This window comes from Serinus canaria, chromosome 1A (genome assembly GCF_022539315.1).
Source record: "Serinus canaria isolate serCan28SL12 chromosome 1A, serCan2020, whole genome shotgun sequence".
NCBI classification, from domain to species: domain Eukaryota; kingdom Metazoa; phylum Chordata; class Aves; order Passeriformes; family Fringillidae; genus Serinus; species Serinus canaria.
The window spans coordinates 37,286,236-37,309,812 of NC_066314.1; the positions used below are offsets into that span (position 1 = coordinate 37,286,236).

The following is a 23,577-nucleotide window of genomic DNA, read 5'->3' on the forward strand; positions in this document are numbered from 1 at the left end:
TTCAAATTCAGTCAAAAACATCACCTAATGTTATTCCTTAATGATTCAGTCATGCTGGGCGTTGTTCCTTTTCAGCAGAATCCTTCCTTAAAATGGCATGCCTAAAATAGATGGAAAAATTCATGAAAAGATAAATTGAGGGTGTTTTGTACTGAGATAGTAGGGCTGTGAAATTAGAGATTTGGATTGGAAAGCCCCTTTGTTTCACCGTGTAGTCTAATTCAGGACTGTTGCTAAATAATTATATTTGGCTGTTCTCACTTGACTATTCTATTTCCCATAATAAAGATTTTGTGTTATGCCCAGAGCATCTTGTTAAATTCACTCTTCTCACTGGGCTGGGTTTTTATATAGGTTTTTTTCAAATACAGTAACATAAAATACTAAAATAAAAATTAGCAATAAATGCTGGAAGGCAATAAATTGCAAGGAATATCTGTGAGAGCACTGTCAGAAAAGAAGTCAGAGCATAAAAGGCAAAAAAGCAAAGCAAAGCAAAATAATATTAAAGCCAGGAAGTCAATAATATAATGATCACAATGTAATAAAAAAGTAATAGATTTCATAATCTTACTAATAGTGCATTAAAAAAGAGGCTTTTATCAGACAGTTATGTTTATGTCCATTTTGATAAAGTATTTATTGATTTTCTGCAAGGCAGTGGTTGATTATAAAGGTAAAATTAGCACTTTGTAACAATGACAGAGAGAAATGTTCCTTGATGACTTCATAATCCGACGTATCTGGACAAAAAGAATCCTAGCATTTTGAAAGGAAAATCAGGGAAACACTTAAAAAGGATACTCAGTGAATTCTGGAAGACAGGAAGTTGGTGTTAGTTAATTTAAGAAAATAAATGCAGAACCACGCAATGGGGATACGACCCACAGGGAATCAAGAAGTCATTGTTCAGTAATCCTGGTTCTTTATGCAATAAATTCAAGTGTCTGTTATTTACATAATCCTCACACAAGAGGAAGGCCTGCTGTATTTGACAAACAGCCGCGATGCAATGAAAGAGAAAATGCCAAACATATTTTTGCTTCCTGTAGTGCTACTCCCTTGTATTTGCTTTAGATTTTGGGAAAAAGCTGTTTTATGAAGCTTTCAATACCATCTCTCACTGATGGTTGATTTCTGCTATAAAACAAAGGAGGCCTCCCAGACTTGGTACATGAGAACTCAGAATAAGCTCATTATCTAATCAAGAAGAGGAGTTTCCTGGCTTACTTGGTGGTGTTCTATAACTGTGTGCACACTGTAGGTGGTCTACCTATTAAATGCTATCCCCCAGAGCAGGTTGTAATAAACAGTTTGTTAGACAAAGTGGTAAACCAAAATGAGATTTAGCAATTTAAAAACTCTTTTTGGCACATAAACCACAAAGAAACAGGAGAATTATGGTATTTCACAGTGATTGTTCTCACTGGGGTCATTTTTAATATTCATGGCTCTGTTAATATATTACTAAGTTAATGGAAATATTAATAGGATAATGAAAAAAATTCTCTATAGTAACAAAAAAAATGGTTAAAGAAGTTCTCATCCATCAAATATCTGAATATCAAAATAAATTAGAGAAATTCACAGTAAACTGATTAGAAAACAGTGAGAATGAAGTTAGGTAAAATAATTCAACCTAGATCAAAATAAGATACATTTTCCAGAATGCTGTTTTCGGATTCCATTTTTCTGCAGGCAATTTCTTGAAAATAACTGCAGTTACTTCTGTAAAATCTTTTATTTTAATCAATATTTTTTACAGCAGTTGAGATTAGGTTGTTCATTGTAGTGACAACAATGTCGATGAACTCATTTGGCTTTAATGATTTGATTCTGGCAGCAGCTACTAATTCTGCTCACCCCCATACGTAAGGTTTTTGTACAAAGGTTAAAGATAGAGGAGACTCCTGGGATGGCTGACAGGGTGGATTAGTGCTGCTGAGCCCTGCAGGAAAAGGTCACCACTGCAGTTCACAAAGGAGGGTTGTCACTGGGGGAGGTGAAGTCACAACTAGCCTACAAAAAGAGCTTTGGGTTTGGGTGAATTAGTCACTGGCAGGAATACGTAGGATTTGGTTGTTCTCTCCTGCTTATCTTTGCTTTTGCCTATCAACACTGCTTCTAATCTTCACTGCCAGGCAGCCATCATGTCAATGGGACTGTTAGCTGTTCTTTCTCTCTCCTCCCAATATTATTTGTTTGTGTCATTTCCAAATAGAGCATACTGAGCCAGCACAGCACTGCTGGGTGAGCAAGGGGAAATAAAAGCCCTTTTTCTACTGGCGTAGGTTTTCAAGTTTATGGGAAATTCCTCTTGGGTTATAATTTATTTTTGAAGTTGCATACAGCATTCTGCTCTCATCTATATCTCACTGAGAATTCATGCTCAATCCTAATAATGTCTGTGTCCCACTTTCAGTAGGGGAGTAACTGAAGATCTCATTACTTAGGACTTTCCATGATTAGTGGTTGGGATGTAGGTTCTGGGCAGATTCATAGGACTGTGCAGCATGTCGTGGCCTTAGGAGACAATTTCTCAGTTGCACAAGGTAATCTTGGCTATGAAATATGGCTTGCTAGGAAAAAGATGGCTCAGCTGTTCACCCTGAAATGTCACACCATTTCAAAGCTTATCTTTCACAGTGCTGCATGTTGTCAACTTACTAGGCTGTACATTGAAGCCTACATACCCAGAATGAGAATATTATACATATAATATATAATGTACGGCAGTGCATGAGAAAGCGGCAGTTTGCAAAATGAAGCCTGAATTATAAGAAATAAGAAGTGATTGCCAGCTTTGGATTTGCCTTTAATGCTACCAAGCTACAGTGAGATGAAGGCTGCTATCTGAATTTGGTGAACTGTTGGCCTGGTCTCACTTAGGAGGACTAATTTTTTTCAATACTGGATTTCTCCATCTGGGAGGTGGAGAATTTTTTTTCTTACACCAGCTCCATGATATGCTCTCTCATCAGTCATTCAGAATGTTCAGGTTTTGGGGGTTTTTACTGACCCTGTATACTCCAGTTATATTGCACTATGTTGCAATGTAAAGGTAAACTTTCTTATTTTCAGGGGAGCAATTTCAAATCACAGTAGATGCTCCTTCCCAATCCCAAATGTGAACTACAGTGTGGAGAGTAACCTGTTAAAAGACATGGCACAAAGTTCCACTGATTTTAATGAGATTACAGAGAAAAGATGTGGTCTGGAAAATGCAATTTAGTGTTTGTAATTGTCAGTTGTCACTCAGCAAAAAGTGCCTAGGATGGATTAAAAAGGCAGAGGAAACCAAATGGCTAGTTTGAAGAGCTTTAAGCCAGTGAGTTTAGTTTTGGAAATGAATATTCATCAGACCTTATTCCCTAAAATAATCATCAAACACAACCTTTCTTTGGAAAGCTGTCAAGTTTGACGAACCATGCATTAAGAATCTGACTCAGAAATTATTAACTTTCAAATGGAAGGATCTTTTCAAGCAGCATTAAGCGGGGCATTTTAGCATTTCTCATTAAATTTTCTTGAGTTTTTGTGAAGTTCATTGATTTCAGAGAAATAAAAAGCATCAGTGTATAAAAGATGAAGACTCAGTACTCAGGAGTAAACCAACTCCTCCCCCTTCAAACTTTAGAAGTAAAAAGAGGCTGAGAAATTAATTCAGATAATTTAAAGCGGCCAAATAATCTGTCTCATATTTAGGAAGAATAGATAGAAACAAAGAAGTAAAAGGAGACCTTTCTGCTTTCTCTGCTCAGATGCATTATTTGCCATAATTTTAGGCAGATTGTCTGCCAACAGACTGGAGGGTGTGCAGTAGCTGGGGAAATCAGCCATTTGGTTGTGTCCTTAAATGCTTAAGTGCCACAGTTTTAGATTAAATCTGTGGTTGAGAATTTTGATCTCTACCTAAATCCTATGTGTCATAAAGAAAAATGATGTTACATAATATCAAGAAATTTGTGTTTTGAATCACTCAGAAGTAAGTGCTGAAAATCCCTTACATTACAGTTTTAATAGCAAAGGCAATCTCCATTCTCTAAGGAAAGTCTTAAGAAAATGCCAATCCTAGGGGAAGGATATTTAGGGATCATTTATACCTTAGAACATAAAGGGCTTTTATTTTTACACTAATATTAAAAATGTATATTTGCATTATCCTTATTAATGTCTAATTCTTTCAAAAAGGCTTGTTAGTGGGTGTTTTTAAAAATTTGTCATATTGGTTTATATCTCAGTTTGTTTCATTTCTGCCCCAAGAGACTTCTGCTTTTATGCGTGTCTGAACTAAGGGATTTTAAAATAAATTACTTTCAACAATTGAACTATAAATAAAATAGTGAAAATGTCCTTCAGACAAACTCTGGTAAAAGTTTTTATACCATAAAAAGCAAGCAAACAAAAGGCCAAAAACTTGTTAGAAAAACCTAAACTGAATAATTTCATAAGACAAAAGGCAAATAAACAAAGAAAGAAGTAACACTAGATGTCAGAATTATTTTTTGCTAACACATAAATATCTTGACTTCTACTGACAGACTATTTTGATAGTGGAAAAGAATAAAGATATAATGAGATGGACTCACATGCTGCACAATCAACAGGAGAGCCCTTAATAGCTTGTTTATTTTCCAAGGATGCACGCTCTAGCATTCCCAAGTGTAAGCCATCACATTTGACAGATTTGAGAATGACCAGAGGCCTGAACCAGCAGCTTGCCATGTTCAAATCTGCCAAATGCTTTTAATAGCAGAGTAACAGCAAAAAAAAGTGGGGGCTCAGTGCCATGTCAGTCTTGGGAGGCTCCTAGGCTTTGCTGTGCTGCAGATAGGCAATGCCTGACTCATATTTTAATAGGAGGAGGAAGGAGTAAATTTACAGTTTTTCAGAGAGAAACTTTACAAAGTGAATGAAAATCCAATGGAGTCTTCTTGTTGGTCACGAGAAGTAATCCTGTGATGTTTTAATATTCCGTAACAACCAGATTTTCTTTGCTTTATATGGGAGCATCTGCCAAGAGCTGGACAAGTCTGTCTGCAGCCATGGACAAGTCTTTCTGCAGCCAAGGACAAGTCAAGTCTGTTTGCAGATGACTGGAGCTGGCTTCCAGCTGGAGCTTTGATTTGGCACTCTCGTTTTTACTCGTCACCAGCATTAATTACAGTGACATTTTGGCTTTGTGCCTAGATTTCTGTAGAATGAATCTGAGGCCAAAAGCAAGTGTGTGCTTAAGCCAGTGCATGTATCAGGTGTCTCAGCAGGGAAAGAGAAGTTATACCAAGGGGGGGGAAGGCCACATGCAGAGCTTTGCTGTTGAACACAGAGTACCCAATGGCCACTTGGCTTTTGAACAGTGCGCATATATTGTCTCCAACATCCAGTTTTCATATTGCTATTAAAAATTAATCTTAACCCATTTAACTGTCACACTCAAAACAATTATCTGTATTTAAGTGTCTAGCAATCAGAACATTAGAATGGTAATATTTGAAAAAGACATGATTTTCACATGGGTTTCCTTTAGATGCAGTGGCAGTGTTAGAGGTGTCAGTTGAAAACCAGAGATTTGAATGAAGGATAAGAGAGCAACCATCTTCATTAAGGCAGTGAGTTAGCAAAAAGTGAAGATCAGAGGTCCTCTGACTGTTCTCTCTGGTGTTCTCCTCGTTTGGAAAAAGCCACAAAAACTAGCAAGGCAAGAGAAGAATGGCCTCTGTGATACCACTGCCTCTTTGCCTTTTCATCAACTGAAGCAATACAGCCAAGAAAAGGGAGTTGTGTTTTTTCAGGATTTTCTTCTGCTCTACTGCAAAAGAAAATGGTACTCATCATTCATTGTTCTAGAAATTTAATACTAAAATAAATGTAGATTTTCTCATAGTTGGTCCTATCTCTTATGTTTTAGCACAATAGTCCAAATAGTTACCCAGTATAAGATAGGTACCCCATAACTCAAATTTTAGTTTTTCAAAACCTTTTTAGGATGTTTTGAGTTTTGTATTTATGCCAGTAATTCTGTGTCTTTCCTGGAAAATGAACTTATGAGGAGATTACATATGGAAATGGGGATTTCTTATCAGAAGAAAGCTAGATGTTATAAGCATGGATTATTTGTAGAAGAGCTATCATATCAGTAGTAGTACGTATTTTACGTGCTGGGGATTTTAAAAGGTAAGTTTACAGTGAAGTTTTTAGCCTGCCATAGCCTGTTCTCACTACTGCAATACCCTCTGCCCTTTAATTTCCACTGCTCTGATAATTTTATGCGGTCTGTCAGAGAGCAAAAATTATCTGAATTTTAGGTTAAATGGGAGGGAACAGGGCAATTTCAGGTGAAAAGTAAGTAAACAAAGTACTTGAGTAAGGTAAAGACAACTTACTTTCTTTGCTGGAATTGCATGGGAGGGTTTTTGCTGCAGGCCCTGTGCTGCTGTCTGCAGTGCCCTTTGTCTGGCTTTATGTGCCCAGGGTAGGTCAATTCTCCAAACTCCACTCCCTGCTAATGTCTAGAGCTCTGACCTTTGTAGGTGACATTCACCCTTTTTTTCATGCAGGATTTGAGCTTGGTGTCCCTCTCTACTGTAATCCATCATATTTCCACAATCTCTCGCTGTCTGGTCTTTTGTTGCCTTTCTTGCATCCTAATTCTTTCTGCAACATTGCAGATGAGAATTTTAATTCTCAGTTCTCCTAGCTGGTGGTAAAGAGGATTCTAGTCCTTTATGTTCTCTTTCTGCAGGCTACAGGCTTCATGCCTATCCTTCATGGTTTGTTTTTTGGTTTGTTGGGGTTTTTTTTTTGTTTCTTTTTTGTTTTGTATTTTTTTTTTAATGTGGAGAAACTGAACTGAAAGAATAGTGAGTATGCATTCTCTTTTTTTCTTTTCTTTGTGATTTTAGATCCACTTCCCCACTTTCACAGCTAGGCTGGGGTTGGGGTCTTTTAGGTGGTAATAATAAATACTGAACTTAGTCTTTATATTACTAAAGTTACTTAAAAATTCACACAGCTGCAAGGATAGCTTGTAGGATAGCTTAAAATGTGTCTTGCTTATGAGCCCAATGGAGTCATCATCATTTTGGAGGACATTTAGACTGGCTCTGAGATGAGGTGCCCAATGCAGCAAAGTGAGTTGCCTGGAGAGATCCTGCCCCTGGTGCCCAGCAGGATGCAGTGAGACTGACAGAGCACATATGCCTTGACAGACAGTAAAGATCTATCAAGTGCCAAAATCTCCTCCCCTACGGTCTCTGTCTGCTGCTACCATTCCTCAAGCACGTGTGTGTGGCCGTGGAGGGCTGGGGAGGACCAACCAGAGGACTTTTGTCTCTGTTATTCACTTCTTTGGTCCCATCACAAAATTCTTTATCTTCCCCTTTCTGTTGACCTCAGTGCACTTCCCACTCTTCCAGATTCCATTAAAAACATCCAGAACTGAATTCCTTAAATTTTTTTTAGGTTTTGATATGTTAGGGATGTAAATCCACCCAGACAGTTATTTACATGTCTGCAGGGAGATCAGGCATTATTTTTCTGCTGCTGAAAATGTTTACAGGCAGAAATGTGTCCCCTTTTAAAAACCTGCCTTTCACACCACAGCTACAAGCTGTGTCAAAAGCATCTTGAATCCATGAGCACCATTATTCTCTTTCAGTCAATCTGGCAATAATAGTAATTTCAGTACTTTCATCCCCAGGAAAGGGAGAACTCATGGTGAGATACATTAGTGCAGCCACCTTTTCAGCTGATAAGGGTTCCTGTAATGTCCTGTTTCTCGGAAATTTGATCTAAAAATAGCCAAGGGAATTATTCTGTTATCCAGAAGAAGGACTGCAACTTTCTGAATGGTTTGGGTTCATCATTTTTTGAAGAAAATTTTTTAGAAAACAGAAGGTAGCAATGCCTCCAAGAAGTATCTGTCACTGTACTAGCAAGAATACCAAAATATTTTGTATGCATAAAAATTGGTTATTGCTTTTTGGTTGTGTATCTTTAGAGATTTGATCAAAATATGTAATTTCTTTTTAAAGGAGTTTTACGTATTTTGGCTCTGGTTTTGCATTCAATTTTGAGGGTTTGTTTTTGTTTTTGGTTTGGGTTTTTTTTTAGTTTGTTACAAGAGAAATTCAACTTTGTTTCATTTAAGAATAAAGAAATTACATTTGAAAATTTTGGGTTCCATTTTTTGTTATCCTTTATTATTTCATTATATATACATTTTTTCATATGATTAATATATGTTATAATATTTCATTGAAGATGCTCTAAATTTACTAAAAATTAGTTTTATTCTATGTTAAATCATTTCCACGATGATTTGAAATATCAAATGAAATACACTGAAGCATCTGAAAGCTAAGATACAAAAAGAACATTTGTAGTGTCTTATTACAACTGTTTTCTCTGTGCAAGAAAATTATGTCTAATTGCAGTACCACTAAGTATAGATTGACTGAAATTTAAAAATTAATTCCTAAGATATTCTGGTTTTTGAGAAATAATTTTTTTTTGAATTTTGCAAGATGATTGATTTTCTGTTAAAAAATAATGTACTGTCAACTATATTTTATTTGAAAATTTCCACCTATTTTTATATCCCCACAGCTCCGTGAATGTTTACTCTTTTATAGTGCAGAAACCTAAGCAGTTTATCTGGCCTATAACTTACTCCCAAATCCCTGCCTTCTCCAGACTCTTAAAAATTGGATAAGGATTAGGTTGAAACCTCAAGTAACAGTTCCATACGTTAGCTCCTATCCTCATTGGCAAAATGATAAACACATGGCAGAGGGACTTTTTAGGAGATGATGAGACCAAGGATTGGGTACCACTGGCATATGGAATAAAGAAATATGTTGGAAAATGTCTGATGATAGAATAAATGACAGCTGTGATCTCTGAGCATAATTAAATTACTATCACTGTCAGTGACTGCTGTTAACAACCATGTGAAAAGCATGTCATGTAACATAAGGTGCAAATTAATAGCGTTTAGATTTGCTGCAAAAACCTGGCACAAGTCAGGATTAAAGATAACATTAAACCCTTCAACCACAATTTATCTTAAACTAAGCAGTGTCAATAATATGAATTCCAAGATAGCCCTTTAATGCAGAGCAAAAAAATCTTGAATATTTGAGATACTGAAAAAATATCAAATAAGTGCTTGGAGGGCTAAACCTCTGTAAATAAGTCAGATTCTGAAATCAGTATTTTCTAAACTCAGCACCCTGGAGCTTGTGAGTGAAAAGGCTAGAGGGTCTTGAAAATCTCTAAATCTCAAACCTGAATAAAAATGTTCCATGAACCTATTTACTAAGAAGAGACTAAAGATACACCTGAATTGTATTGAGCTTTTGGTTTTGCTACTTTCTAAGCAGTCTGATTTTATGTATAGAATTGTGAATGTCTGATACATTTAATTCATATTGCACATTTCCTCTCAGAAATACATCTGCTTTGCCTCTGTCTTCATGTGGCTGTGTATTCACTTGAGAATTAGGAAATATAATTTTTTCACCTTTATATTTTTTTGCAAATTTTTGCCAGAATCAGCCAGTAGTTTTGTCCAGGCAGCAGTGATGAGCAGGACTGTGAAGGCCAGATGCACAGGGAGTGTGACCACTGAAGCCTTTAGTCCCTACTGATGCTGAAAATCAGGTCATGCAGATGCAGGTTTCTGCTAAAGCTGTACCCTGAGTCATGACTCAGCAAAATCTGGGAAAGAAGCAAGAGGAGTGAGATGCAATCCTGGCAAACAAAACCAAGAAAAGAAGGACCCCTTTGTTCTGCTTAACTTGCCCTTTGCCAGACAGGCTGTTGTCATGATGCTGACTGCAAGCAGGTAATCCTATTAGGCTTCAGGAAATAGGCTTACCTTGTTATCTGAAAATATTTGGGTGGATCAAGCTCTCAAAGAGGTTAAAGGGGGAAGATTTTTATTAAGAAGTTCTTCAGGCCTTGAACTAGCACCATTTCCCATAGTCACAACTTGTTGCTAAACTCAACAAACCAGCATCTCCTCTTGAGACCTGCAGGGAGAAAATACTTTGCACAAGACTATGTGTGAGGAAGCCCACTGCCCCCCCAGACTGAACTCACTTTGCTCTTTCAGAGGCTATGTTTTCCCAACATTCTCATGTGTTTAGGGATGCATCCTGCAGCTGGAATGCTCTACTTGGAAGGCAGTGCAAGGCTGCCAACTCTGGAACCCTGTTATTGTAAGAAGTTTATTAGGGAGTGCTGCAATTAGGTAACAGGGATAGGAGGGGATCAACTCTGTGTTGTTGCTGCCTGCACTTGTAAAGGATGATTTTAAAAATCCCAGTGAAGTTACAAATGGAATATAAAAATTCTGGTTTAGTCTTTGTCTGCCCCATATTCCTATTCTAAGGAAATGACATTGTGGGGTACCAAATATTCGTCACAAGCCAAAACCACTCCAAATTTTCCTGTACTGCAGCAGGAAAGCTGTATAAAACTGCTGAATTTAAGACTTGCTTCATCATGGAGATTTATAGAATGAGTATCATGACCAGAATGAAGACAGATTTACTTATTCTGCTAACATAGTTATGGACACTGTTTTTTTCAGACTGAGTTTAATCAGGTGCAGACAAGAAAAATAAATCCCTGCTTCTGCTCATAAGCCAAAAAAAGGCAGGTAGTTCTAGGAACAAAGATGCTTAAGCGTGAGAGACTTTACACAGCAGAGGAGGTTAGCAGTAAATCAGGACTTCAACATTGGGCAAACAATTACTGGGAATAGTTCTCCTCTGAGCAATCATCAGGATGATCTGTTTGGTTTCTTAATATGCTGTAGAGACAAAGTTGAGTAAAGAGGTTTGATATTTCAATGCCTCCCTCCCATCTGAAGCAGTTGACTGCCAGTTTGCAAAGGTAAATGCCAAATTCTGCTTATCTCGTGGTTTTTAAGGAGCTGGTTTTGGTATGATTTTTCTTTGACTATAAATGCAGATACCATGAGATACTCTGTGTTGGGGAATTTCATTTATCTTTTCAATTTTGGGGATGGGAATTGGCCATATCCAAAGTGAAGAATGAGATTTTTACTTCATGAAGGGATGAGGTAACAAGAAGTAATAGGGCTTTTCAACTTCTTAAGAACTGCATAGGCAGTTTGTTTTTTGTTTATTTATGCTCATTCAACTAATGGTAATTAACTTGTCTGAATCTGAATTTGAAAAATGTAAAGATCTCTTGCATCCTGTGTGTAAAATACTTAACAAACAGCAGTGGGAAGATAATTCCATCAAAAGATTTTCTCCCTTTGTTTGTTATGATATTGTCAACAGCTCTAGATGGAATTACTTTCTTACATCTTGCTTCAGCCCATATATTACTATTTTCCAAAGATTTTTCAAAATATAATTAAAAATGGATGCTGTTTATGTGCCTCATGTCAAAAAAAAAAAAACAACCCTGTACATTCCAGAAATAAAATATCTTCCTAGATGGATATTTATTGTTTTATTCACTTGCCTAAATTTTATTTTACAAAATTCCTTCTTCTGGTTGTTTATACATTCTGTTAGGAATTTAGAGCTAGGTAATGACTTTCTGCTGTCCCTATCATGTCAGATTAAGCGTTGCATTCAGAAATAAGTGGAAACCAGAAGGGGTTCTGGCAAAGACATATTCAGATCCTGTGGTGTGGTTATGCAGGTTTTGCAAGGTATGTATAATTATCTTAAGGAATGTAAATCTTCCACTAGTTCATTTTTTTTTTTCCCTGCTGGGTCTAAAACCAAATTATTTCTTAAGGTACTTATGAAATGCTTGGAAGAATATGGAAATTAACTGACCTTGCAAAAATGCATTTTTCTTTAATTGTTCTCATGGGCTAGCTGTATTTCCTGTAGCAGGCTATAATTTTCTAATTGGATCTTCTTATAAAATAGATTTCTAACCTGAAAAAAAAAATCCTTGCAAAGTGATACTGCATTAAAGCAGATGCATAAATGCATTCCTATTCTTTTTAACTCTAAAAAATTTTACTTTGAATAGGCTGAGTGCATCCATTTTGAAATATACATGGGATGGTTTTCTACCTTAAAGACCTCAAAGTAATTTAGGATTAAGGCTTCAGCAGTCACCTTGTTTCGGTATGACAGGTGATGCATTACACTTGCTGAGGAAAAAGCAGTGAAGTATGAGTCCATCTGGCTATGTTTTCATTTAGCTATGAGCACAGAATAGCTGTAGGGAAATTTATGGCTCCTGCAAGTTTCTAGTTTGATTCAGGGCCTGGACTTTGGCTCTCGCAGTCTGTGGAATGAAGGAAAGTATTGATTTTACAAACTCTGTGCCCTCTTGAGTCTGTCTGTGAAGGGTCAGCGTAGCTGTTCATGAATAATGAGCAGCTGAGATCACAGTAGAAGATTTAAAAAGGATTAATTCATGTTGAATTGAACTTTGAAGGAGAAATTTAGCCAGCTGATATATTGGCATGTTAGTGAGGAGTTGCTTTAAGTAAAACTGTCCAATTATTTTCTTATCTCTTCCTCTTAATGAGCTAAGATGACATTTCTGTTCTCAAAAGTCAATTATGGAAGTAGCTATAAAATCTTTATATTCAGCTGAATCGTGCCTTGCTCTCCTGAAACATGACCTGAAATATGGGTGTCAGGGAAGAGTTCATGGCAGCAGCCCAGAATGCATGCTAATATTGGCTCCACTGGTGTGCTGTAGAGAAGTAATGACCACCTGCATGGAGTGTGTAGTGGAGGCTGATTTTTGCATTTTGCTCCCTGTTTTATGGATTTTGTGTGTAGAAGGAGCTTAAACACTATCTTCCTCTTGCAGGGCTTAACTTGTGTGAGTAAAGTAAAGGTGTACTAAGTTCAAACTTTCTACTGTGAGCATATAGTTTAAATCCTTTACTTTGCTGTTACCTCTCCAGTCTTTCCTGCTTACCCTTTGGATGTACCTGCCTTTGTCTGTTGACTCCCTAGGGGATTAAATGCAGACCCTTCATTTCCTAGCACACATTTAATGTAGATGCCTCGCACATCACTGACACCAAATGTCTCACACCACCCTAGCTGTTCACCTCACAGGCACCTAAATCCAGGGATTTGGTATTTTTAGAACACTGTAATTTAAATAGGTATCACTGTAACTGAGGATGTCCAAGTCCTATCCACAGTAGGCAACTGTACTAGCATCTTATTTGGTAAACCTGGAAGTGTGCTATACTAATCAAAGAAATTCCTGGTGTTTCCCATACATCTGCTCTTTCTATGAAAATTGCATAATGACCTCGAGTAGCTCTAAGAAAGGGACAGGGAGAGCTGCATCCTCTATGGATTCATTGACATTAAACAATGAGCTGTGTGCAGGCAAAGAAAGGGGCAACACCTTACTGCTCACCACTGATCTGTTTTTAGGAGGGATTTGTAGATCCTCAAACATTCAGAAGCCAAGTTTTGGGTTAGCTCTGAATGTTCCTCTTGTGCCATGATCTCGGTTGTTTTGTTTGTCCTCCAAGACCATTCCCCCCAGCAGGAGAAATACACCTGGGCACCACCCTGCTTGTACCTGCCAGTGATAGTGGGGCCCTGGGAAAATGTCAAGATACACTCTGAAATGTTAAGCTTTGCGTTGTACCTACGTAAGTGGTATGATAAATGATATAATTGTTAGATGTGATGATTGTTTAGTAATTAAAAATAATTATTGTATAATCATAAGAAGGATCATGAGAAACTGTATGTTCCTAATCTAAGGAGGCTATGCTTGGCTAAAATCTATGTATACAATTGAACAATACAAGTTTAATAATTAACATTAAAGTTATATAATGGTAGAATATGAAAAAGATGTTCACCCCGAACCCATGTCGGAGTCAGATTTGGGTTTGTACCCCTGACACCCAGAGCTCTTCAATAAAAGCACCTGCATACAATCATTTCTCGTGATTATGTGTTCCTGAACACTAACACCATAACAATGAGGGATTTAGAAGTGTTTAAAATGGCTTCACAGTTTGAAAGCCCAAAGTTACTATAAAAAGCAAGTAAAGGTTGTTTTGCTAAATGGGTTCAGATTCCTTGAATCACAAACCCATACAAAGGTCCCTGGGGATATGTGAGTTCCATTGGCATTAGCAAGAATGTGACTAAGGGTTTCTCATTCCTAATCAAGTATGTGTATCTACTGCTGTGGTCTAAAGCTCTTCGTCTGCAGTGCAAACATGTGACAAATACAGTGCTGCTTTTCATTCAGCTACAAACCTCCCCAGAAAGAACAGTTATTCTGATTAAATGAGTTCTTTAAGAGGAAAGATTTTGGTTTTGTTTTCTAGAGCTGTATATTTGAAAGCTGTAGCTCCTGCTTCTGCTTGCAAAAATGGGTAATGAAAACAATGCAAGCAGCTTGTGCAAGGACCGAGTACATTGAAGGAACCATAATTTTCTGGCATTCATGACAGCACATTGATTGGAGTCTTGCTGTGTCTGATGATCTTCTTGTGAAAAGCTTCTTTATTTGCATATGAGGCACTTTGGCTGGAGGTGGTCTCAGAAATTAATGAAGTATGCCAATATTCAAACAAATTCCAGGCACCGACCCAGCTTAACAGTGTGATGAACTTCAATAAGCTGGCAAGTTTAAGGGCTTGTAGGAAAATGCTGAAAGTAGAAACAGGAAGGGTGGGTGAAACAATGATCACGTCTAAGTGCTCTGTCATGTCTTTCTGCAAGTAGTCTGCTTTGATTTTCTGAAACAAGTACTTTGAAAGGAGAATATTTTAGGTATCCTTGGAACTAGTACAGACTGTTGATACCACTTCCTCTCACCCCATACCTTCATAATTCATTGCTCTCCTAATCCAGTACATTTTACTTTCAGGCATCATGCAAAAATTTAGAAAAAATGTGTTGCATATTATCTGCAGGTCCTCATTGTGTAGGCAACAGTCAAATTGCATCTTTGCCCTAGAGCTCTATTGCTTGCCTGCCTGATGTATGAAATAATGTCCTATATTGTATAGAATATTCCTCATTTGGTTCATATACTTCAGTGTGGGAACTCAAAAAAAACCCCAGATGCTTGTGGAAAGCAAATGAAAAAGTTTCCTGAGCACAGCTGAGTGCAATTTATCTTTCCATTTGAGGATACTTGTTGGGATGTGTTTGTAGTCTTTGTGCAGCACTACACACTGATGTTAAGCACCATGCTCTGCCTTCAGACACCTTGCTATTTCCAGAACATTATGTGGTAGGGAGGTCAATGAGGGGATTATTATGAGGAGATCTTATCAGTACTAGCACACACTAATGAAAGTGAGACAAAGAGTGATAGTGGAGACTAACCAGCTGTGTAGATAGTAAGTTGTGGATTTCTCAACTTTATGGAGTTTTTGATACGGTCAAGGAGTCGAAATGTTGCTTGAAGCATTTGGAGCAATTTGTGAAGAACTGGAATGCGTGCAATATTCATAGCCACCTTTGCCAGTTAGTGACAATGTCTTGCATCAAAACAGGCAAGAATTGTTCAGATTTGAAAGGTGCAAGCTAGAATTAGGGGATGAGCTTTAGCTAGTTCAAAATTATCTCATTGGCATAACTAGTACATGAAAGGAAAACAAATCTAAGCAGAAAGCATACTGGCAAAGTTACTGCAAAGAGTCTCAGGAAAGTCAGAGGGCATGAGGTATGTTTTTGGATGAAAGCTGTAACACAGTGACCATCATTTTAACCATTTGTGCATGTATTTGTTTTACAGATGTAAAGCTGAGGTACAGCAATAGTAAGGCCAAAAAAAGAGGTGCTGGGTTTTTTGTGCAATATGAGTTGATTTAGTAACCTAAATTTTAAGGTATCCCTGCAGCAAAACGTAGGTTCAAAGCACGTATTTCCATTCATTTCATCTTTGTAAGCCTAATGCAAAGCATTAAAGTAAATTAGAAGCTCTTTATTGTGTCTGATTTATTTAAAAATGTTGGCTAAAGCAGTCACCTTGCAGATTTCAGGGAGTCTGGTACACCAGAGACTTCAGTCATGCTTCATACAGTCCCTTTTGTTAGAGAACTTTCAACTTCTTTGAATGAAGACAGAAGGCATCTTTCCTTAATGCAAAATTCGGATTCATCCCTAAAGCAGACCTCTTACAAGCATTAAATTAATTAAGCATTTCTAGTGCAAAAAAATAGGGTTGTGTTATCAAACACTGTGGTGTTACATGCATTCACAATGAGAGCAGTGACTGCTGGGCTGCTGGCTTGTTCTCTGTTTGCTGATTTGAACCCAGACAAAGCAGAATTAGCTAAGCTGCTGAAAATAAAAATATGTCAGGTACACGCAAGCAGTGATTTTGAAGACACTTAAGAATTATCCAGATTTAAGATTTCTCTTAGAAAATAGCAAAATTCATATTCTTAATGACAAGGCTGTGTCTTGCTGACTACCTTGCTGGATATCAAGATTCCTCTTGAAATCCTCTTGGGATCCAGGGGTTTATCAAATAAAAATTTTCAGAACTTGTCAAAACAATGCACTTTTCTGTTAGCTTCAGTCTCCCAGATAGGTGAACACCATTTGCTGACCTTTTCTTTTAAAGAAATCAGCCTGAGTCTGACACCAAGAAAAACAAAGTAAATTCTATCTACATTTTTAGTTAAAATGTGGTTTTTAACAGCAAACTGGTTTAAAGCATTAATGAGCAGCAGTTCTAACCTGACCTGTTATAGACTCTGTAGAATGCATGAAAAAGATAAAAGTAAATGAAAAAAAAATAAAAAAAGAAAGATGAATCTCAGCCAGCATAATAAAATATAAATGAATATTTTTTTGATGAAGGGTAGAAGGAACAAGAACTAAAATTAAAGTTTGTTGCAGAGTTCCACAAATGGGTTTTCAGTCTCGAAGTGATGCACAATAATTTTATCAGATATTTTTGTTATGATTTTACTAGTTTTAACAGATATCTTAATATGAATCATCAAGATTTTTTTTCCAAAATAAAAACAAGGCATTTTCATTATCAAAAACATACATTCTTGTCTGATAGCAGCTCTACTATCTAAATTTGGGGAAAGAGGTCTATAAAAACGGAAACAGTAAATACTGAAATACAAAAATTTAGCTGCATGAGCAAGTTAAAACAACTCTGGATAATACATTAAAATACATAAAAACAACAATCTTCATTGCCAAAGGGGTAGCTGATATGGTCTGTTCTGTTGGAGTTTTTGGGTTTTACTGTGTCTTTTCAAAAGGCTGGTATAAAGCATTGTGTCAAGTAGGCATCAGTTTCTGTAACAGTCCTTAGAGTATGCTAGAAAGAAAGTGGGTTCTGATATTCCTGGGTTTTGTAGGCGTACTGAATATTGCCAGAAATTTTGGTGTATGAGAACCCCCAAATTTATGAAACATCTCAAGCACCTATCATAAGAGGAAAAAAAAAATCCAGGCAAATACAGTGATGACTCTGAAAGGTCAGTAGCAGAGGTTTCAGAATGATCTTCTGTACAACTTAGAAAATGGCCATGAGTGTTCCCCAAACCCACTAACAATCCACTGGTGTGGGTTATCACACTGGAGTGTGATGGCTGTGAAACACCACAGAGAAGCCATAAAACAGAACACAGTCACAGTAATATTTGCCAGAAAACTTCAGCTGTAGAGAACATAGTTTTATTTTGTGAATCAGCTGAACTGGTCCAGAATTTAGAAAATGTAAATTCTCTTACAGAGAAAAAGGAGCACGAAATGAAGTATAAAAAATTAAAATAGAGCATAATAACAATGGGACATGGGGAAAGAGGATGAAATTTTATCCCCAGGGTCTATGGTAGACTCAGAAAAAGGATGGTCAAATATTATTTGACATGAATATCATACATTAAAAGCTCCTGTTCCTTCAGGAAGTATCTAATATATATTCTTTTGGATTTGGTTTATGATCTTTTTATTTTCCTCTTTTTTAAAGAGCAGCTTTTAATGAGGTAATACTACCTTTTCTGCAACATAATCCCATTTACATTATTTATGTTTTTATCCATCCTTAAGGTTCTCAGTCTTAACACTGTTCTAAAGGTATATTCCTATGTGGTACACAGTGTTTAACTAATGGCTTTTTATCATCAGTGAAATTATTCATCACATTAAATAGTGAAAAACACAGAAGGCCTAAATGACTAGTGCTTCAGAGATGGTTCTTAGATGAATGTGGACAGCCTATTATGTATGACATTATAGTTTCATTATTAAATCATTCATGTGTTTATCTCCTGGAAATGTAGCAGAAGACACATTTATTTGTAGTCATTGTACTCAGTGGTGGAAAGTGCAGCACTGTAATAAACTCCTGCCCTCTGAAATATGTTTATCTTGTCACTGAGCTGGCTTACTAATGTGATGTTCTACCTTTTGCAGAAGAAAGGTAATGCTTGCTGCAGTTGCTATGATACAAGACTAGTGCACTGAACTTTCCAGTGCATCTGCACACATTTTGTTCCATGCAGTTCCCATCACTGCTGCAGTCTCCCAAAACTCCAAATGTAAAATAAGGACTCACAGATATTTTTCTTATTTGCACTGAATGACCAGTCAGTCAATAGCACTGAGCTGTAATTTAACTAGGGGATTGAATTACATATTTTTTTCTAAAAATCATTTTAACAGGCTACAGCAAAACAGTTTGGGACTTTATCAACAGGTGTCAACACCTAGCTTTGTCTTGCTAGAAGTTATATATCTAGAAGAGGCTTGATCAACCCTGTCCTCTCTAAGAGAGGAAAAGAAAAAAGAGGCACCTTCCATGGACAGTTTATCCCACAAGCCTAAGACATTTTAAGCCTGAATGAAATACCTCCTGGGGGAGGCTGCTTTTAATACTGGTTAGAGAGGACAACTAGGTAACTTAAATTAAAGGAGATACCTAACTTTTATATACCTAACATTATAGGAGATAAATCCCTTTGAAAGTTATAAGATGAATTTTTCTTCAAAATTTTGGCCTGTGAATAAACCAAAACCAGATGAACAGATGGAGATGTAGCAAAATACTGGAAGTATAATGCTGTATATGGCAATAAAATAAAAGTCAGAATGTAATGCCATAGAGGATCAATTCTGTAGAGAGAAGTCTGAGAAATACAGTTCAACCTGCCTTCTGTGCAAAAACAAGGCTTTTGTGAGAGTTGGTAGTGATATTTCTGAAAGAGAAGCCTCTCTCTTAGTTGCATCCTTTGCCTCAATCTCCTGAAGCAAAACAATTGACAGACTGTGTTCCTTCAGAGATCTATAATTATTCTCTGTCAGCTCCAGTGACTGCATTCTCAGAGATTCCTATTTTGATGACATTGCACCAGCTAGACAGATCCTGAAGACAAGAAAATAAAACTTTTGAAAATACTAACTTCTTGCTGACAGTAGATTAGTCTGCAGAAAAGATACTCCTTTTATTTTTATGTAGCCTGGCAATTCATCAGGTCTTCTCTAAGATATCAATAATTTTTGAGACTAGCAATATCAGGTAAGCTTAATGGATTTCCCTGGCAGTGTAATGAATGTGATTGCAATGAAGCATGAAAAGAACTTTTTTAATGGCTTACACTTAGATCTGATGGTAATTTTTTTAAGGACACCTGCATCTTTCATTAGTTGAACAAGCAACCACTTGACTGAGAGTGAATAATTAATTTTAAAGTCTGAAGAACAATATTCATTGTACCTTAGGAAATATTACTGAAAAGTTTCTGGTGAATCACTTGAAAAATAAGTAATCACATCTATTGATTTTGAGATGCCTTCTGCCTATTGAGACACAGTATGTAAAGTAGATGTGCTCCTTTTTCTGCAGCTGGGATGACAGCAGCTCGGTTAGCAGTGGCCTCAGTGACACTCTTGACAACCTCAGCACAGATGATATGAATACCACCTCATCTGTCAGCTCTTATTCCAATATAACAGCCTCTTCAAGGAAGAACACTCATGCCCAGGTGAGTAGCTTTATTGCCATTTGTTGCAACACCCCCATGTAGCATTGAAGAAGGTTGGTATCAATGCCTCTAAACAAATGAAGTATTCATATCTTACAGAATCCTCTATTACACCTGAATGCAAGAAGCTATAGACTCTATTGACCCAACCCTGGGCTGTGAGCTAACACTCCAAATTCCCTGCTCCCAGGATACCTGTCACTGCTGAAGGTGCTGGCTGGTGACACCCAGCTCTGCTCACCCTGGGGCAGCAGCCCAGGTCCCAGCCCCTGCTGCATCCTAACCCAAAGCAAATGCAATATGATTGGATCTGTGATCATGGATTTTTACTCACTTCAGCTCATTTGGAGTATCTCTTTCAACAGATAGCACAATAAAAAATAACATTTTTTTTGCTTTTTATGACTTAAACACATTAAGGAAGAAGTATACAGGCTTTGCTGTCCTTTGAAATGGCAGAGATTGTCTTCTCCCCACTTAGGTCAGGATGAAAATGTCAATGCAAGGTGACAATGCATAGTGTCAAAACAGTGTTGTTAATAGCATACAGCCAAAAACTATATACATCATACATATATCTGTCTGTGTATGTATGTGTATGTGTCTGGTGGCAGGTATCCAAGCATTTCTTACCAGCTCCCCTCAAAATTGCAAGTAACAGAGAAGTCAATATGGAATCCTTGCAGGACTTGGTTTCCTCTAAAAAAGAAAAAAAACTAGAAAAATTTGTCTCAATAGGAAAGTATTCTCTGAAAGTATTCTCTGCCATGTCATCTCCTGTTCACTAGTAGGGAACTTTGAGACTGAACACTCAGCACAGGGGAAGAGTGGCTGCCTCCAGTGATTTGATGTCAAGTATGGAGGACACAAGACTGACACTTCTGATTCCATTTAGACTCCTGCAGGCAGCCAGTGTCTGCAATTCAGTGGTCTGTTTTGTCAGTGTAGACTTCAGCAGACTCTGTGAGCAGGAGAAAAACACATATTTGTTATTTCCCCCAGACAACAGGGAAATATAGTTACTTTTGGAATGAAAATCACTTTAATCTCCAACAGGACAGATACCAGACCAATGCTGTATTCATGCAAAGGTAATCACTCAAATGCTAACATTCTTCAGCCCTTACCATTGCCTTTCCCACTCCATCAGGGACTTCCATGGTTTTTAACTGGGGATCAGCCTCTTCCCTTTCACATCAACAATGATGGCCAGCTGATTCTGGCTTGCTTGTTCCACTGCATAGTCATCAGGACTGGGAAATCCCAAGCTGACTTTTTAACTCTGTGGGGTTTTCTTTTCCATTTGGATTATCTCATGTTCTAGCTGCCCTGTAATAAGCCACTGTTTTATTTGCAAATTGTTCAGTGATAGACAGAGATACAATGAATCTTCAAATTTTAGTTTTATTCCAGAGTTTGTTTATATTATGAAAACTAGGAAAATACCTTTATCAGGTATGCCTTTACCAAGCACATTAAGCAGAACTCACTGTATTCCATGCTAGCTGGCAATCTCAGTCAGAAGCTGAGATGAACAGAATACTGATTTTGAATGCTTTTTTTCAAGTTTTAGATAAACTGCAACACAGAGATCCCTTTCTCAGTCCTTTGAAGTGATTGGAGCAGTAAAGGCTGGCTATAGACTGAGACAGAAATTGCATATTTTGTTGTTGTTTTCTTATTACAGGTATCATAATGGTGAAGAGAGGCTTTTAGAAAGTATTGTACTACTCTTTTTGGCTTTTTAATTAAGCAGTTTGCTTTAAAAATGTGTGACTGTATGTTTACAGCCATTCATTTATGGTAAAATGTCTGTAAGCATGTTGTTACACATTACACGCTGTAACAATAACTTCAATAAAACTTGCTTTTGAATGACCCTGCAATATTTTTGTACATATTTTTGCTTGGGCTTTCTTCCCATTAATCCTTACCCATAAAATCTGTGTTAGCATGTCCAAAGCACATACATAATTATGCCAATGTAGAGAGCTTTTGCCTTTTGTACACCTCAGCTGACAAATATGTAAACAGGAACTGATTATTCTGTCGGTCCTGTAATCAGTATTAATCCTCCTTATGGCAGCAGTGCCTAGGACACAGCCACAGAGGGGTCTCTGTGGTGAAGGAGCTGTGACAGCACAGGATAACTAACAGCCTGTCCCTCAATGAGATCCTTTTTGCAGCCCCTCTTAGGCTGATGATACCTGAGAGCAGCACCATATTTTTGCTGTTAAAGAGGGGCAGAGGCAAGCAGGAGTGGTGAGAGTGTGATGTGCAAATAAGGCTTCAGACTGAGGTCAGGAGGCTGCAGAAAAGCACAGAAGGAGGGGTTACACCCAACAGCCTGTCAGCACAAAGAACACCAGTCCTGTCAAACACAGAGGCCAGGGTCAGTCTCTGTTTCTGTTTAAGCCACTTTCACAGCTTCTGCATTGTCTTGTTGGGCTGCTCCTTAGCACTCCCTTATCAGCATGCCTTAGGGAAAGCAGATGCCACAGGGGCGTTAGGTGCTCACTGGTGTATCCACCACGTGGCTCTGAGTTTTAGAGGGAGCATGAGCCCAGCTGGTCGCCTTCACACCACGGATGAGTAGTGCTGGCATAAGCCCCTCTTCTGCTCTCTTAGCTGATACAGCTAGAGAGAGTTTCTTGTTGGACAGAATTCATTTATGTGGAGACAGACCAGTAGAAAAGCCATCAGCTGTAGCACAAATATTTTTGGGGAAGATGCTATCCTTGCTCATTGGTAGCACAATTTACTCTGTTCTGCTGGAGAAATATTCCTAATCCAGTCACTGGAAGTCTTGGGTAGGAAAAGGCAAGAAGCCAGACTGAGGTGATTTTAGTAGTGTATTCAGGAATTTGCTCAAGCTTTTAATAAAACCTCTCAGCACAGCGATTCACTTCTGAAATTCAGACTGAATTGAGGAACAATAGGTATCACCACTGATGACTAGAGTGAATTACCTTTCACTTTATTAAAGTTTATCTATAAAGGAAAGGGATTAAATCTTTTGCAAATAAAAGCGAAATATCATCCCCGAATGGCTATATTTTGTATGGTTTTAAACTTTTGGAATCAGGATACTAATGTTTTGGAAGGAAAGTTTCTGTGGCCCTTGCTGCAAATAGGCCAAATTCTCCTCCCCTACTATGATTTAAGAAATCAGCAAATAACAGAGATGCTGGGACTGACCCTTTCTCATGCGAATCTCTTGTAGCTGAAGACAGACTCAGAGAAGCGCTCGGTTACAGACAGTGAAACTTGGGGCAGCACTGAAGAGCTGAAGAAGCCAGAGGAAGACTTTGACAGCAGCGTGGACAGCAGTGGCAAGTGGAAAGGCCTTCCCTCGGGGCTGTCTGAAGAGTCAGAGAAGGGGGGGCAGAAAACATCTCTGTCTGTATCACAGACCGGATCTTGGAGGAGAGGCATGACTGCACAAGTAGGAACAACTCAGCCCAGGCACAAAGCAGGAACAAGTGCACTCAAGACCCCAGGTAGGAAACTTCTGTAGTTCAGATTACAGCGGTCTTAGAATGATTGATGGATGTTATAGATGTATGCACACTATATGCATATTGTTTGCTCCTCCCATAAAGGACTGC

General features: G+C 37.8%; 1 protein-coding gene across 6 annotated transcripts in view; it reads left to right on the forward strand.

Annotated features, from left to right (window-relative positions):
• Positions 1–23,577, forward strand: part of NAV3 (neuron navigator 3) — a 512,047-nt gene that overhangs the window by 426,317 nt on the left and 62,153 nt on the right. For all 6 annotated transcript variants that reach the window (XM_050987333.1, XM_050987322.1, XM_030237841.2 and 3 more), the window contains 2 exons: positions 19,831–19,969; positions 23,193–23,469. In XM_050987333.1, coding sequence (XP_050843290.1) covers positions 19,831–19,969; positions 23,193–23,469 — 416 coding nt within the window. The remainder of the gene's footprint in view (positions 1–19,830; positions 19,970–23,192; positions 23,470–23,577) is intronic.